Source organism: Sciurus carolinensis, chromosome 13, assembly GCF_902686445.1.
Source record: "Sciurus carolinensis chromosome 13, mSciCar1.2, whole genome shotgun sequence".
NCBI lineage: Eukaryota > Metazoa > Chordata > Mammalia > Rodentia > Sciuridae > Sciurus > Sciurus carolinensis.
Window position 1 is genome coordinate 68,790,892 of NC_062225.1, and position 18,908 is coordinate 68,809,799.

Genomic DNA, 18,908 nt, shown 5'->3' on the forward strand with positions numbered 1-18,908 from the left:
AGACACAGAGCAGACTGTACCAATTACTAAACTGATGTCCCTCAGCTTCTGTTCTGTCATGTTGGGACTGAGACAAGATAAATTTCTTGTCAGTTTCCTGCCAACAGGAAACAGAAGGGAAACCGGAAAGCATGATGAAGGGAGAAAGACTTGTTCCTTGATATTACGAGTCACTGTGGTCAGCAATGATTCAGGGAACAACCTGGTGTAGGAGTTTGATTCTTGCAATCTCACCATTTTTGTTTTTTGTTTTGTTTTGTTTTGTTTTTTTAGCATTTCCAAAACAGGTCTCATAGAGTTCCCTTAAAGGTACTACCATCAGTCACAGAGCACCTCTCTTCAGACACTGAGTCCCAATTCACAAGGCCCTCCTCCTAGCAGTTTCTCCTCAGAAGTCTGAGTCCAGATCCATGGAATCTAGTCTCTAAGGTTTTAGAATCTGATCATCCTAACTTCTTTCTCTTTGTTCTTCTATACCAAAATGTTTCCAATAGTTACCATCCCTGTGTTATCTTAGGATGTCCTTTGTACTTTACAGTTCTCAAAAATTGTAAATCAAGTCCTTACAAAAAAACTCCTTCTGCCTAAATTCCTAGTATGTTTCTGCTTTCCTAAACAAAACGTTCCATTATTGGAGTATGGACTAATAATATAATAAAATCAACTACAAAATAAAATTCAATGCAAGGATTTTTAAAAATGCAGCCAGATGTGGTGGCGCACACCTGTAATCCCAGCAAATTGGAAGGCTGAGGCAGGAGGGATCCATGTTCAAAGCTAGACTGGGTGATTTAGTAAGACCCTTTTTCAAAACCAAAAATCATATAGGAATTCAGTAGTAACAGAAACTTTGCGTTCAATTCCCTGTAGCATTAAAAAGAAAAAAAAAAAAGAAGAAGAGGAGGAGGAGAAGAAGAAAGCAGATGATTTGAGGATTGATGTTTTCATATGAAAACAGCCAAAATACAGTCTAAAGTGAAATAAAGTACAGTACAATATTTTAGTATAATTACAACTGTACTTGAAAAAGATAGAGCTTTTATCATTAACCTTATATTCTTCAGTATGAAAGGCTTCTATGTATTATACTCACAACTCGGAAAAGTGTTAGCTGAGCACAATGGCACACACCTGTAATTGCAGCTATTCATGAAGCTAAGGCAGAAGGATAGAAAGTTTGAGGCCAGTGCAGATAACATAGTGAAATCCTATCTCAAAATTAAAAGTTAAAAAGGGTTGAGGATGGAGCTCAGGGGTTAAGGACCCTGAATTCAATTCCAGTACCCAAGAGAGAGAAAAAGAGAAAGAAAGAAAGAGAGAGAGAGAGAAATCTACAATGAGAGCAGTTTCAGAAGAGAAGGGAAGCAAAATGCAAAAGGATGGAGGTATTTATTCTACTATATTCCCAAACAACATAAAAAAATTTTTTCTTTTCAATTTCTTACCTTAGCAACTTTGTGGTTTGCTGCAGTCTCGTGAGATGTATTTTTTAAACCATCTTTGAGCTGTGTGATGAACAAATCATAACCCTCTGTACTGGAAACATCTACCTTTTCTATACACGCTGATAAAAGTTGCTGTGCCTAAATAAAGAAAGGTGATCACAAAAAAATTAAACACAACAAAACAAAGTTAAATTCAGGTCCTCAAATATTTTGATTTGTGATGATTATGACAAATACTATACAAAACTTACCTACTTTTATTTCTATTACCCAAACCTAAATTATCAAATAATAGTTTAAAGGGCTGTTATTCAGAATAATACCATTTGGTAAAGTTTCAATACACATTATTACATACCAAATCAAGAAATAAAAATGAACAAGCTGAAACCATGAGCAAAAATTAATTTTTTAAATTTCAATCATTTTTCAAAAATTTTTTTAGTTGTAGATGAACATAATACCTTTATTTTATTTATTTATTTATTTATTTTATGTGGTGCTGAGGATTGAACCCAGTGCTTCACATGTGCTAGGCAAGTGCTCTACCACTGAGCCACAACCCCAACCCCTAAACAGGTAAAATTTTAAAGAAATACATAAAGTTCTCCAATGAGTTTTAAATACTCAACACTATGGAGTCATTTAGCAAGTAATATGAAATATTACCCATGTATTCAATATGAACCATCTTAATAGAACTATATGGCTGGTACAAAGAAAAGAAAACCCATACCAATCCTAACAAACCTAGGAAAGACAGTGATGGACTAATGTAATGCACTGAATAAGAATAGTGGAATGTCTACAAAGAATACCATGTGAACAATGGAGTTGCAATTATGTAAGGTAAAAGAGAAACACAGCAGCAGAGGTAATAACAAGCAGGGTGTAGGACAGAAAGAAGTTATATACTTAACATTTCAGTCAGTGTAGTAGGAAAATTTATGATTTGACAGTTATTAATGCTCAAATATTTTATTGTAATTCTTTGGTTCTTTTTAAAATTTGAACATAGTTTGGTTTTATCTTTCATTGCTGAATATATTTTATATCCTTTATTAAGATAACAGCTCTGCCCGGCACAGTGGCACACGCCTGTAATTCCAGTAGCTCGGGAGGCTGAGGCAGCAGGATCTCAAGTTCAAAGTCAGACTCAGCAAAATCGAGGCACTAAGCAACTCAGTGAGACCCTGTCTCTAAATAAAATACAAAATACAAAACAGGACTGGGATGTGGCCAGTTGTTGAGTGCCCCCTGAGTTCAATCCCTGATACCAAAAAAAAAAAGAATCATTTGACCAAAGATTTTGCACATGCTCAAATCTCATATAGTCTAGTAACAAAAGGATATCTATTTGGGAACTTGAACTTCCAGCAACATGCTTTAAATATTAACATAAAATAGACTACTGTTGTATGACATAACTGTGAAATCTAAGTGAATACATTTTAGCATTTAAAACAAAAAGCCTAACCAAAGAGAAAATGTAAATAGAAACAAGTATACTGTGCTTAAAATTCACACATTGGCTTTTTTGCATCCTAAAAGCAGGAAATATATTAATTTTATAAACTAATCATATCAATCTATCAAATGCAAATAATTAATAACCAACAACTGAGCAGGAAGGCAATAATTTCTTACCTTATTAAGAAACACAGTATTATCATCGTTTACATTCAATTTAAGATGACTCAAAGTCCAATTACTTCACAAAATGCTTTCAAATTACATTATGCAAACAGCAACCCACACAAAGAACAAAATTAAGTTGGGATAAACTTAAAAATTAAGTAACATGCCTGGTACAGTGACACATGCCTATAATCTCAGCTACTTTGGAGGCTACGAGAAAGATGGCCAGTTTTGGCAACTTAGAAAGACCCTGCCTCAAAATAAAATTTTTTTAAAATGCTGCAATCGTGGCTCAGTTGTATAGTGCTTGCCTAATATGGGCAAGGCTCTGGTTCCAATCTCCAGGGTCACACACACACACACACAAAAAAAAAAAAAACAGTAATAATAATAATAATAATACTGGCAAATTTAGAACTACAGAAAAACACTCATGGATGCAATTTAAAACAGGGGTTATTAAGACATGATACATAGCAAAGATTACTGGTTGTTCAACATACATTCCTCCCTTTTTAAATATTAAAAAAATAAAAAACAAACCACCTCTTTCACCAACTCCTCTCCTGTTCATGCAGCCATGTGACCAAATTCTCAACAATGGCATGAATACAAAAAGAGTACAGGGCAGGGAAACAAAGAAAATAAAAACAGATGAGAGAAAGAGGACAGAGAAGGGAGGAGAGAAGGGAGAAGAGAAAAAAGTGAGAAGTCTGCCCAGGTGCTCTCTAGATTTGTGCTCTCCCTTTTCCTTGACTGAGAAATGAGACCTGGAGCAGTTGTCTAAAACTCGGGAACTAACCTAAGGGTTCAAGTTATCAAAGCTGGCCCTACACTTAGCCCTGCACTGCTACTACAAAGAAATCATCTTGGTTTTTTTTTTTGTTTTGTTTTGTTGTTGTTGTTTTTGCAATGCTGGAGATTGAACCCAGGGCCTTGTGCTTCCAAGGCAAGCACTGTACCAAATGAGTTATATCCACAGCCCTCATCTTGTTTAATAAGCCACTATATTCTGAGGTCTCTGTTACAGCTGTTTAACCTATTTTGATGCACAGTTCACACCTAAAATAACACTTCAAAGAGCACCAATTTATTATGCTGAGGAAAGACAAATATTATTTAAAATGGTGATTGATAAGAATTCCTTTTTTATTTTGTTGGTACCAGAGTTGGACCCAAGGCACTGAACCACTGAGCCACATCCCCAGCCTTTTTTATATTGTATTTTGAGACAGAGTCTCACTAAGTTGCTTAGGACCTCACTCAGTGCTGAGGTTGGCTTTGAACCTGTGATCCTCCTGCCTCAGCCTCCCAAGCCATAGGGGTTACAGGAGTGCAGCTGGCAGTTGTTTTTATATGGATACCTATATTACATTCTTAAGGACAACTTAATTTTCATTTAACATCTAATAGATTGGAAATCACATTAAGTACAAGAGAACAATGATACTTATTTCAACTTACCTCTGTAAACAGGCAGTTCAAGTTGAACCACATCATCCTGCTTTGAACACTGGTGTTTGCAGAGCAGTGTCTAACAATAAGATTCCATTAAGGTCCTTTCTACAACCTACTGCATAATCATCCACAAATATAACTTTATCCACAGCAGAAATATACTGACATTTCACCTGGCCACCTGGTTTAGCTGTTAAAAGAACAAAAATTTGACACTTAAAATGTTAAAACCAACAGTCCATTTAAAAAAAAAATGTTTATGGGGCAAATATAACATATAATCCTGGACTGGAAAAAAAAAAATTTGCTCTAAAAGACATGACTGAGACAAATGATTTTTTTAAAATGTATATATTTTTTAGTTGTAGGTTGACACAATACCCTTATTTTTATGTGGTACTAAGAATCAAACCTAGGACCTCCTGCATGCTAGGCGAGCAAGCTAACCCTGAGCCACAACCCTAGTCCCAAGGGACAAATGATTAAACTGGAATATGTACTATAAAGAGTCAATGTGAAATATCAGTACTTGACAACTACACTGCTGTTTATAAAAGAATATCACTGCTCTAAGAAATAAACACAGAAATAATACGGGACAAATAGGCCTGATATGTGCAAACAATTCTGAAAGAGGATAAAAGTAATAAATGTATATGTATGTGGGAATAAAAAGTAAATGTGGTGAAATATTTAAAACTGGTAGGAACTGGGTAAAAGAGGGAAGATTTTTGTACCATACTATTCTTGCAATTTTCCTTTAAGTTGAAATTATTTCAAAATTGAATTGTTCAAAACAAGATTTTTAAAAATTAACTACTTGGTTTTTTTGCAAAGTTCAATAAACAAAGTAAACACAGACTTTATGCTTATTAGAAAATTACATTCAAAGTTCTTGAGGGATTTATTATCTGAGATTAAATTATGAAAATATTTTTAGAGACCAAGTTATGAGAATTAGTAAAGTCCCTCGTTCAACTACCATTAAGAAGACAGGTACCTACCATTGAGGATCAAAGTTCTGAGTTAGCACCAGAGAGGTACTTTAATGGAAAGCCACTGAGCACACACCATAACATTTCTGAGAACAAGAATTTCAAGTTTTACAAAATACTAAGCAATAGAAGCTTTAGATGGAATTTTAAAAGTACAAAAAAGAGAACATTCACTTTACATTTAAGTCTATTAAAAGGTTTACAAGTTTAATGTTAACTTTCTTCTATAAATACAGAGTTTGTAAAAGGGATCTTTTTTTTCTTTTTCTTCTTTTTTTCTGGTACTGGGGATTGAAGTCAGGGGAACTCAACCACTGAGCCACATCCCCAGCCCCTTTTTGTACTCATTTAGCCACAGGGTCTCACTAAACTGCTGAGAGAAGAAACTTCTTAGTGGACAAGCAATCCCACTGCTAACACACCCCATTCTAAGCTCCCATCACAACACTGTAGAACATACCTGTAACTGTTACTGCTACTGCCTAATGATTAACAAAAGCAGAAAACTGTAAATAAATCAGGGCCTATTCATCAATATCCAAAAGTCATTAAACCTATTATAATCAATGAATCTTAGGGCTGGTTTTCTTAATCCCAAATTATTTTCTCTCCTGGGCTTAAATGGGCATCTTGGAGGCATTACAATACTTATCAGCAACTAATTTATGATCTACATAAAACAAAACAAAAAAAAAATCATAAAATTTCTAGAGCTGAGTATCCCATCTGGAGTTTTGAAATATATATTAGCATACAGAAAAAATAATATCTGTAATACACTAAAATAGGAATATCTGCGAACAATTCTGGTCTCAAGGTAAAACCATAAGGAACAATACAAATTACAGGAACTAAGTGGAAACCTAATAAAATACTTTTAGAAATCGATAACTATAAATTAAACTATAAATAACGCTTTAATGTTTAAGATAAGTAACTAGTTAAACTCTAAAAATCACAAATCTTGTTAACTTTTCCAGATAAGTATGTAATGGTACAATTCCCAGGGTTTTCAAATGGGTTTCCATACAACCATGAGAGATTCCATGATATCATTAGATTCCTAAAGAGAACATGACAGAAAGAAGTTAACGAAGTGTTTTTTTAAAAATACTTTTAGTTGTAGATGGGGCACAATACCTTTATTTTGTTTATTTAATTTTTTTATGTGGTGCTGGGGATCAAACCCAGTGCCTATGCACGCTAGGCAAGCACTCTACCACAACCCCAGCCCCAATAATGTTTTTTTATTTTTTAAACTTCTTGTACTACTTAAAATAATGGGCAGTGATCATTCAGTGTTGTCAGCAATTTCTTTATAGAGCACTGACCACATTTATTGGTTGAGTTCATTTTCAGTTTCTGAAAACTTGAGTTAGGGAAGACCATTGATAAATGATATGTATGGGGGTCATATTGTTCAGAAGGGAAAAACAGTAGGCTGATGCCAGCAGGTATACTACCCCAAAGGTTACCTTAACTTCTTACATTTGCAAATATCTTATTTCCAAATAAGGTCACATTTCCAGGTTCCCCAGGGACATGAATTTTCAGGGAAGATTATTCAATCCACTCTCCCTTTCTCTGAATCTTTTACTCTGACTGAGAACTTTAATATTTGTCAAGTGTATCTTAAGCAGTGCTTAGAGTGAAATCCATATGAATTAAAGGTTTATATTGTAGTAGAGAGGTGGTCTCAAATCAATAATCTAAACTTCCTACTAAAAAACTAGAGAAAGAACCCATGTGTAGTGGTACACACTTATAATCCCAGTAACTCCAGAGGCTGAGGTAGGATTCCAAGGTTTGAAGCCAATCAACAATTTAGCAAGACCCTGTCTAAAATTTTAAAAAGGAATAGGGATGTAGTTCAGTGATGAAATACGCCTAGGTTCAATTCCCAGTACGAGAGTGGGGAGGGGGAACCCTGCAGAAAGAGCAACAAAAACCCAAAACAACCAGGAGAAATAATGAAGTAAATTAAATATAGAAAAGGAGAGTTTGGGATGTAGCTCAGCAATAGAGCAATTGCCTAACATGTGCAAAGCCTTGGGTTCAATTCTGCTATGGTTTAGATGTGGTGGCCCCCAAAAGCTCACAAGTAAGACAATGCAAGGAGGTCTGGAGGAGAAATGAATGGTTTGTAAGAGTCTTAACTCAATCTGTGAATTAATCCCCTAACAGGGATTAACTGAATGGTGACTGAAATGGTAGGGTGTGGCTGGAAGAGGTAGGAACTGGGGCATGGCTTTGGGGTATATATTTGTATCTGACCAAGTGGAGACCTCTCTCTCTGCTTCGTGATCATCACGTGAGCTGTTTCCCTCTGGCACACACTCCGCCATGATGTTGAGCCTCATCTCAAGCCCCAAGGATGGAACATACTGTTCATGAACTGAGACCTCTGAAACTGTGAGCCCCCAAATAAACTTTCCCTCCTCTAAGTTGTTCTGGTTAGGTCTTTTAGTCACAGCAGAGAAAAAGCTAACTAAAACATATCCCAGCACAGAGAAAAGACAAAGACAAAAACAAACTGAAACCTGGTAAGGTTGGGTGACTAAGCCAAGATCAAAAGGTTGCAAATAAGGACCATACCTTATTCCCAAATTTAGGGCCCAGGTCCCTATCCAACTGGAGCATCATCTGTTGCTTTAACCTGCTGCTTACCAAGAAGCGAAAACCGCTGGCTCACATCCTAGGCAGCTGAGGATTTGAGGCTACTGCTTATCAGATTCTGCCCTGTCCCTAGAGGCCTTGCTACTACTACTGCTGGGTCCTGAGACAGGGAAGGCTCACTTGAGGTACTTGGATATTTAAAACCCAGAGGGAAATGCAAATCAAAACTACAATGAAATACAACCTAACACCCATTAAAATGTCTATTGTAAAAAAAAGAAGAAAGTGGGGGAAGGGAAGCAAGGGAGAAAGAAAAAGAAAAAGGAATATAGAAAATCAATACAAGTAAACAAGCAGTTCATTGAAAATATCAGTAAAATTGATAAACATCTGGCAAGACTGGCAAACAATGAAAGGCAAAAACACAAATTACCAATATCAGAAATGGAAGAGAAGCTACTCTACACATTATATAGATATTAGCAGATAAAAAATACTATGAAGCCAAAAGCAGTGGTGCACACCTGTAATACCAGCAGCTTGGGAAGTTGAGGCAGGAGGATTGCAAATTCAAAGCCAGTCTCGGCAACTCAGCAAGGCCCTAAGCAACTTGGTGAGACCCTGTCTCTAAATTTAATAGATTTTTAAGGAACTGCAGCTGTAGCTCAGTGGTAGCATGCTTACCTAGTACATGTGAGTCACTGGGTTTGATCCTCAGCACCATAATTGATTAATTATTAATTATTATTAATTAATTATTAATATTAATTAACGATTAATTAAAGGTATTGTGTTCATCTACAGCTAAAAAAATTTTTTTTTAGTTTTTAAAGGGCTAGGGATGTAGCTCAGTGGTTACGTGCCCCCTGGGTTCAATCCCTGGAAAGGCCCCTCCCAAAAAAAGAAAACACTATGAACAACTCTATGCACATAAATTATACATAAATATAAACCAGTAAGTTAGACAACACAGGTGAAATGTACTGATTCCACATGAACCACAAACCCAATTCACCCAAGATGAAACAGATAATCTGAAAAATAGAATTCATTAAGAATCTTCCCCAAAAAACTCCAAAACCACCAGGTGCTGTGGCACATGCCTGTAATCCCAGTGGCTCCAGAGACTGAGGCAAGAGGATCACAAATTCAAAGCCAGATTCAGCAAAAGCAAGGCACTAAGCAACTCAGTGAGACCCTGTGGGATGTGGCTCAGTGGTCAAGTGACTCTGAGTTCAATCTCCGGTACCAAAACATGATAATAATGCGGCTGGCCCTCAATAGGGATGGTTCTGCATCAGTATATTCAACCAACTGCAGATCAAAAATAAAGGGGGAGCTACTACTGAGGAGGCATACATGTAAACCAAGCTACTCAGGAGGCTAAGGGAGCAGTACCTTAAGTTCAAAGCCAGACAGAGCAACTTAATGAGATCCTATCTAAAAATAAAATAAAATAAAAAGGGCTGGAGGCCCAGTGCAGTAGCACATGCCTGAAATCCCAGCAACTCAGGAGGATGAGGTAGGAGACTACAAGTTCAAGGTCACCTTGGGCAACTTGACAAGACCCTGTCTTAGGGGCTCAAAATTAAAAGAGCTGGACTGGGGATGTGGTTCAGTGGTTAAGTGCCCCTGAGTTCAATCTCCAGTACCAAATATAAAACATAAGATAAATAAATAAAAAGAGCTGGGGATGTAGCTCAGTGGTAAAGCACCCCTAGGTTCAATTCCCAGTATCTCAAAAACTAAATAAATAATGTTGGTCAAGTCATATTACATGATTTTATGACCTACTAAAAAGCTAAGGTACTATAAGAAAGTGTGGTATTGGCACTGACATACAGCACAATGGAACAGAACAGAATTCAGAGACAGAACTTCATAAATATGACCATTTGATTTTTCAGTTATCTTTAAATCGTGGTAAAATAATCATAACATAAAATGTATTTTTTTTTTTTTTTTATTGTGTTTAAAGACTTAAGTTGCTGAGGCTGGCTTTGAACTTGCCATCCTTCTGCCTCAGTCCCCAGAGCCGCTGAGATAACAGGCATTCACAACCATGTTCGGCAAAATTTACTATTTATGTGTAGTACTCAATGGCATTAAGTACATTCACACTGTTGTATAACCATCATTACCATCCATCCACAGACGTAGATCCCTTTCCCTCAACCCCTCGTGATCATGACTGTTTTCTATGAATTTGACTATTCCAAGTACCTCATATAAATAGTATCATACAGTATGTTTCCTTTTATGACAGTCTTATTTAATTTAGCATAATGTCTTCAAGGTTCATCCATGGTATAGCATGTGTCAGAATTCCATTCCTTTTATTAGTTCACACGTCAGTGGATACTCAGGTTACTTCCACCTTTTGTCTCTTTAGAATAATGCTGCTGCCGGTTGAGGTGGTACACACCTGTAATTCCAGGGACTAGGGAGACTGAAGCAGGAGGATGGAGAGTTCAAAGTCAGCCTCAGCAACTTACAACTTAGCAAGGCCCTAAGCAACTCATTGAGACCCTGTATCTAAATAAAATACAAAAAGGTCTGGGGATGTGGCTCAGAGGTTAAGTGCCCCGAGTTCAATCCCTGGTACTCACCACCCACCCCCCCCCCAAAAAAAAAAAAAAAAAAAAAAACAGACAGAGGGAGAATAATGCTGCTACGATCACTGGTGTGCAAGTATCTCTTCAATTCCTTACTTTCAATTCTTTGGGTTTCCCCAGAAACAATTTCTGGAGTATAAGGTAGTTCTATTCAGGTGCAGCGGGTAGAGGGGTTAGAGATTGAACCCAGGAGCACTTTAACATTGAGCTATACCCCCATCCCTTTTTATTTATTATTTTTATTTTTGAGACAGGGTCTTGCTAAATTGCCCAGATTGGCCTCAAACTTGTGATCCTCCTTCCTCATCTTCCTGAGTAGCAGGGATTACAGGCATTAGACCAGTATATTTTAATTTTTTGAGAAATCTCCATATTGTTTTCCATAATACTATACCACTTTAAACTCCCACCAGCAGCGTACAGGAGTTCTAATTTCTTCATGTCCTCACCAACACTTGTAATTCTTTGGGTTTTTTTTTTTTTTTTAAATAGAAGCCATCCCAAAGGGTATAAAATAAATAGTACCTCATTGTGGTTTGGTTTGCATTTTGCTAATGATAAGTGATGTTGAGCATCTTTTCATATGCTTGTTACCCATCTTCTCTGGACAAATATCTATTCAAGTGCTTTGCTCATTTCTTTACTGAGGTTTTTTTTTTTTTTTATTGTTGACTTTTAGAAGTTCTCTATATATTCTGTATGTTAATCCCTTATCAGATATATGATTTGCAAATATTTTCTCCCATTTTGTGTATTGCCTTTGTACTGTTGATAGTGTAACTTCTGATTCACAAGATTTTTTAATTTTCATTAAGTTTGACTTTGTTCACTTTCTTATAAAGTCTATGGTTCTAATACCATATTTTTAAAAAATCACTATCAAATATAACATTATTAAGCTTTTCCCTATGGTGTTTTTTTTGTTTGTTGTTGTGGTTGGTTGGTTTCTGGTACTGGGGATTGAATCCAAGGGTGCTCAACCACAGAGCCACCTATGCAGCCTTTAATTTCTCCTTTTTTTTTTTTTTTTTTTTTTTTTTTTGAGGTTAAATTGTGCAAGTTAGCTTTAAATTTACATCCTCTTGCCACAACCTCTGGAGTCTCTGGGATCACAAGTGTGCATAACCATGCCCAGTTTCCCTACATTTTTAAGTTTTCTTCTTCTATTTTTAAGATTGCAGCTCTTATTGGGTTCAATTCCAAGTACCAGAAAACATATAAGAAGGTAAAAAGATAAACTCAAATGAAAACCCTGGCCACCTCCACATAATGAAATAATAGGTGATTACTCTTTTCCTTAGTTTATCTGATATGCTATAAGTTATGTGACTTTTAGAATTGAAAATATCAAAAGAATGTTTTCAAAAATTAGCTATCGATTCTAATACTTTATTTTTCCTAATAACTCACTTTAAAAAAAGTTAACTCTTTATCCCTGCACACTATGTATATACATTCCTACAAAATTTGCAAACTGACATGATACACTATAAAATTGTACATCAAGAGATCATTAGACTTCAGAGTTTACAACAAACTACTAGGTAGGGAAGACTGGAGGAACTTTAGATTGGGCAGAGGGGAGTGGGAGGAGAAGAAGGGAGGGGTGTGGGGGTGATAAGGATGGTGGAATGAGACAGACATTATTTCCCAATGTACATGATTACATGACTGTTGTGACTGCACCATGTGCAGCCAGAGGAATAAGATGTTGAGCTCCGTTTGTGTACAATGTGTCAAAATGCATCCTACTGTCATGTATAACTAATGGAAGGAAGAAAGGAAGAGAGGGAGGGAGGGAGGGAAGGAAGGAAGAGAAAGAAAGAAAATAAAAATAAAACAACCTATTACAATGTACTAATATACAAACATTCAAAGTCAGTAAAGAGGGCTGGGGATGGACCTCAGTGGCAAAGCACTGGCTTAGCATGTGCTAAGCTCTGGAAGGGTTCAATCTCCAGTACAGGAAAATCAACAAATTATAGGTGGCACACAACTATAATCCCAGCAGTTGGGGAGGTTGAGGCAGGAGAATCATGAGTTCGAAGCCTGCCTCAACAATTCAGCGAGACCATCTCTAAATAAAATACAAAAAAGGGGTGGGGATGTGGCTCAGTAGTTGAGTGTCAGGGTTAAATTCTCAGTACCAAAAAATAAAAATTAAAAAGACAAAAAAAGGTGTAAAATCAATGCTAGGTTCTCACAAAGCTCTTAAAATACATATTTTTGAATGAAATCATTTAATAAGAGAATGTTTGTTAGTTAAAACTACAGCACTAAAAACCAGTGTTTTTGTAAAAAAGAAACTGGTACAACAAAGTTTGTAAAAGTTCAGTGGTGGGACCATGAAGAAAAACTAACGACAATAAAATATAATGCAGGGATGGTATCCTTCCAGGCCAGAGAACCAACATCTACCGAAGCAGAGAAGGGGATCTTCAAAAGATGCAAAATTATCCAAAGAATTCCACATTCCAGTTCTCTTTAGTCATGTTAAGGAAAACTGACACCAGCCTCTCTTATTACAACGTTAAATATGTGACATCAATTAAGAAAGTTTTGAAAACAATCATCACTGAAAATTTTTCATAGATGGTACTCATTTCTAAGGACCTATTATTCCCTGCAAGACACTACTGGGTCTTTTTCATATATTCAATCTGTCACAACAACTTAGGACAAACAGGTTATATTCTCCCTTCACAATGTTAAGTAAACTTTGGAGACAAACTTCCCTATCTGATTATGCTCAAAGAACCCTTAATTGTCTGTAAATAAATAGCTGTTTTTGCACAAAGTTGCCAATGTGAGAAAGTAACTCAGCTACAATCAATATAATTCTACAATTTGTAGTGTGTGTTCATGTGAATTCCCATTTAGAATTCATATTTGAAATTACTGTTTTCTGTTAAATATAGATAACACATATCTCCAGAATGATCATTACAGAGACCCATCATTCCTCACATACCCTATATTTTAAGTCAGCCCTAGTCAAATTCCACCCAAAATATTATAAAATCCAACCAGCTGTTTTTGCCTACTCTAGTAACAGGCCAATAGAAAGTTCTTCTGATTATCTGCACTGCTAACTCCCCTCATTTAAATCTTTATTCAAATGCCACCCTAACAGCACAAACTTAACACCCCGTTCTTGTACCAGCTTTAATTTTTCTTATGGATTTATCACCACCTGACGTTATAGTATGTGTGTAACAGATCTCTCCCCACTAAACCATAAGTTCCAGGAAAGCAAGTAGTATCACCAGTACTTCACAAACAATAAGTTTTTCCAAAAAAATCAACCACTTCATACGGTTTTGAAGAATGTTTTAATATATTAAGCTACAATGTGGGAAATGCAATACTGTAGTTTGCCTTTAATGAAATAAAACAAAAACACTTCTAGGCATCAAATAGCTGACCTGTTGATACAGATAGTCCACATCCCTGTCTCCTATTCTCTTTCTTCCCTTCTTCCACCTCCCCCAGTGTGAGGTCACTCTCCTTAACTATAGTGGCATTTTAGTGAAAAAAAGTATCAGAGGACTTAGCTGAGTCAAATGATCAAGAATTACAGCAAAAAAAAAAAAAAAAAAAGTTAAAAATAGAAAGCAACAGAAACTCAGACTTTGATATATTCCTGCTACTCAGACATATTTCAATATATATTCACTAAATACAACTTTTAGAAAAATAAGATGTCTTATTATCAGAAATTTTTTTCTTACAAAGAAAAAAATATTTCAAGACTAAATAGAATATAACCGAATTCAAACAAAAACTATTTCTCATTTATTCCAAACATACAAAATAAGTTTGTTCATCCAAGGCACTATGTTCAAAGTCTGAACCCCTAAATCCAACTGCACATTAGAACCAGCTGGCATGCTTTCAAGGGCAGGTAGGTGGGTACGCCTAGACTCCACTCCAGACCATTTAAGTCAGAATACTGGAGCCAAAACAGGGTATATTTAAAAGCTCCCCTAATGATTCTCATGGACAACCAAGACTGAGAACCAATGCCCTGTGCTCTGTTGCATATCTTACTTCTCTCTCCTGCTTCATAAATCAAAGTACAATAACAAATCATGAAGATTAAATCTCAAAAACACTTGCATCTTTCTCACTACAATTTATATCATTTCCTCCCAAAAGGAAGCATAATGTCTACCTCCTCTAACATACATCCCTGATTTAACACACTCAAATAGAATAATGACTTTTTATAGACTGTTTCATTCTTTTTAATTGTACCTCCGTTATCTCTTTCTTTTTGTAATTTGTCCTATATTATCTCTTCTGTACCACAGAAGTTCATCTGTACCCCCTCCATTAAAGTTCTACAGTTTACAAAGGGTTTCTACATTTATTATATAATCAGATGATATGTCTGGGAAAATATTACTAGTCCATTTTAAAGATGGTAGCTCAGATGTGTCCTGCCAAAGGCACCCTTTTCATGAGGCCACGAGCAGTTCGATGCACATATCAGGTACCTCCTTGCTCTCTTCCCCACTGCTCTTACACAGTACTACATTATAGAAATCTATTATTACTGTTTAAGTTCTATCAACAGATTGAGGAGAAAATTTCCAATTCATCTTATTATCCCCTTACTAACACTTGTTGAACCGAACTATATAACTTAAAACACCAATAAAAAAATAGCATTTATTGATATCTTATGGTAAGTCAAGCAGTATTTTACAAATCAGTGCATTTAACCTTGCCAGTAATTCAATAAGTACTAACACACAGAAAGGGTAAGCATGTTGACTAAGGTCGCTGCTAGAACGAGATGAAAAAGCGCCTGGAAGTGAGCAAGACAGTATGCATACCCATCTGGTATGTACAGAGCAACTCAAATGCTCTGGTTCCAGAGTCAACATCCTGAACAAGTAGACTGGGCTTTCTCTATAATGCCAATGCCTTCCAAACCTTCAAGCTTCAGCTAAGGGTCTTCTGGACATCTCTACTCGGATGAACTTCAAATTACCTCAAAATTAACACAACTGAAAAAAGTATTTGCATCTTACTTCAAGCTTTCTCCAAAAGCTAGTCACCATATTTTCTTGGGCTACCTATCTGGATTAATAAAACATCATCCACCCAGTAATGCAAGAAATCTAAAGGTAATTTTCACCTTGTCAATTTCTCTCTCTCTTTATGTTAACCAATTTATATTGTTTTTTCCTTCTCAAAACGTCTTACATGATGTTCTCATCACTTCTCAAAAATGGGTTATTAGCTTCAAATCCTTCTACACACAACTCTAATCATATCATAACCTACAATGGCTCCCTACTATTAACATCAAGTTCAAACTTCTTTAAAAACATTGTGCTCTTGTCCTTGCCTGTAATTCTGCTTGGACCTCAACCATCCCCACATACACTGTAAATGTCAACACCCTCAAAACACTTCTTTCTGTTCTTGAATTCATGATGTTTTTGAAGACCAACATGTCTCTTCACAATCAAGTACCTACAATTTCCTTCCCAGTATTTCTATCTTTCAAAACTGATCATAAAGGCAGCCTTCTTTGAGAAGCTTTTCCTATTTCCCTTAGGTTGAAGAAACTCCCTCTGTATTCACAATTCTTTACACGACATTCTACACAACTTGTGCTATAGCACTTATGAAATTATGCTAAAATGGTTTACTAAAAGCATCATGTAGCATGCATTCAAAGACAAAAATGTTACCTTAACTATTTTGTGTTCCCCATGCCCAGCAAATGTTTAATAAGTGCCTGTGTTAATATCAGCAACCAGTTCTTCACATCACCTTCCATTTTTAACACTTCAAATCCAGGGCTTCAGTTGTGGCTCAGTAGTAGAGCACTTGCCTAGCACATGTGAGGCACTGGGTTCAACTCTCAGCACCATATAAATAAATAAATAATAAAGTAATGTTTGGGGGGAAAATAAAGTGGTCTGAGGGATGCAGTTCAGTAGTGAAATGCCCAAATTCAATAACCAGTACAGAAAAAGTAAAAGAGGAGTGGGATAAAGAGTTGAGGATGTACTGAGAACAACCCTCCTGAGTTCAATCTCCAGTGCTACTTTAAAAAAAAAAAAGCCTTGGTTTAATTGAGCCATGGCTGCCAGGCTCCAAGGTCTAAATCTTATACTGTCAGTCATTAAGTCTAAAACTACTAAAACAAAGATTAGAATAAATTCTCTGCCAAAGTAAAACCATCTTTGAGTATTCAACAGTTAGGAAAGCCTGGATGGTAAAAATTGAATAAATGTACAGGACATTTAAAATGTAAGCAAAACATTAAAAATAGATATTAGTATAAATTTACTGTAATTAACTATACAAAAATGTTTTGCTAACAAACAGCAAACCTTTGACATAACTAATTCATCATTTAAGATCACTAAAGTCAGTTGACTGAAACAGAGCCTAACTCCATACTCAGAGACCAAAGAGAGATTCTGTTGAATTAACTTTTTATAAGGATACATCCAAAAGGTAACTTATTTTCTAGGGTTATAGAAATCCCAATTTCATAATATATTATCTCTCAAACAATAATTGAGAGCAAAAAGGCTACATGTACCAAGTTAGTCTTCAAGAAATACAAACTGGTTTGAATTACTTAAAATTTCCCTTTACTGGGAAATATTGCATTTTTTTCTAAAAATTTACTTCTTGAGGACCATGAAGGCTTTAGTACTTCTTGAAACGGGCAGCTCAGGGTTTCAGGACTGCTCAAGAGGCAGGAGGATCACAAGTTCAAGACCAGTCTCAGCAATTCAGTGAGTTCCCAAGCAACTTAGCAAGACTCCAGCTCAAAATAAAAAATAAAAAGTGCTAAAGATGAGGCTCAGTGGTAAAGCACCTCTGGATTCAAGTCCCAGTTCCATAAATTTTTTTATTAAAAAGAAGCTTTTAAATAAAGGGGGGAAAATGCACCCAATTTAAACTTCATTAAAGATGGAGTAGAATACCAAGATCGTCTTTCTTATTTATTACAATTGTAAATTTCTCTAATCAAAGTCAATATCTACCCAGGAAAAGGAGAAAGGGAAATAATCTAAAAGAAACACAATGTTTGTCTAAAAATGCTGAGCAGCTTTTTTTTTCCTTTTCCACTGCAACACAGATCTGGAACCCGCTTTAGAAATTAATAACATGATTCCCTCCTACAATATATACACTATCCACTGATTACTACCAATAGACATATCTTCATTTACTTAGTTATATGTACTATATCAACAATGTATATATACCCAGAGAACTAGTAATGTCTTAAATTTATTCTGATATTTAGCCAAACCAATATACAGACATTTATCCAAACACAGATTACATTTGTTACCAACATTCATATTTCTATCTGCACTTGAATGATATTTATCTATCCTCTGTATATAAACAGTGAGTAAACATTTTTTTAAGCAATCTTACAGAGCATTACAATATTAAGCATCCAAGAGACGCAAGAAAACTGGCATTCACCAAATAGTTACTACGTATTTTCCAAACTGTTAGGCATTTTTAACAAGTTTGACTACTTAATCTTCATAAGCATCCTATTAAATATTAATTTTAATTAACAGATGAGGAAATTGGGGTTCAGGAAGTTTTAGAAAGCTAGCTAAAACTTAAAAGTCAGGATTACCTAATACATAAAGTCCATGCAGTCTCCACATATTCACAAAAAAAGCTTACTAAAAAACATAAAGCTGGGCACGGTGGAGCAAAGCTATAATTCCAGTAGCTCAGGAGGCTGAAGCAGGAGGATTCCAAATTCAAAGCCGGCCTCAGCAACTTAGCAAGACCATAAGCAACTCAGCAAAACCCTGGCTCTAAATAAAATACAAAAAAAGGGCTGAGGATTGGTCAGTGGTTAAGTGCCCCCAGGGTTCAATCCCCAGTACCCCCCAAAAAAACAATAATAATGACTGGACACAGTGGTACACACCTGTACTCCCCACAACAAGCAGCTGAAATAGGATGATCACAAGTTTGAGGTCAGCCTCAGCAACCTAGTGAGGCCCTAAGCAATGCAATGAGAAAAGTCTCGAAATCAAAATATAAAAAGTGTTAAGCACCCCTGGATTCAATCCCCAATAACGGGGATGGCAGAGGTACTATGTTGGGGGAGTGTGCTATTACAAGGA

At 36.0% G+C, this 18,908-nt stretch overlaps 1 protein-coding gene across 1 annotated transcript in view; it reads right to left on the reverse strand.

Annotated features, from left to right (window-relative positions):
* Birc6 (baculoviral IAP repeat containing 6) overlaps positions 1–18,908 on the reverse strand; it is a 212,846-nt gene that overhangs the window by 187,998 nt on the left and 5,940 nt on the right. The window contains 3 exon segments of the mRNA XM_047521886.1: positions 1,446–1,583; positions 4,534–4,593; positions 4,595–4,731. Of these exon segments, the coding sequence (XP_047377842.1) occupies positions 1,446–1,583; positions 4,534–4,593; positions 4,595–4,731 (335 nt within the window).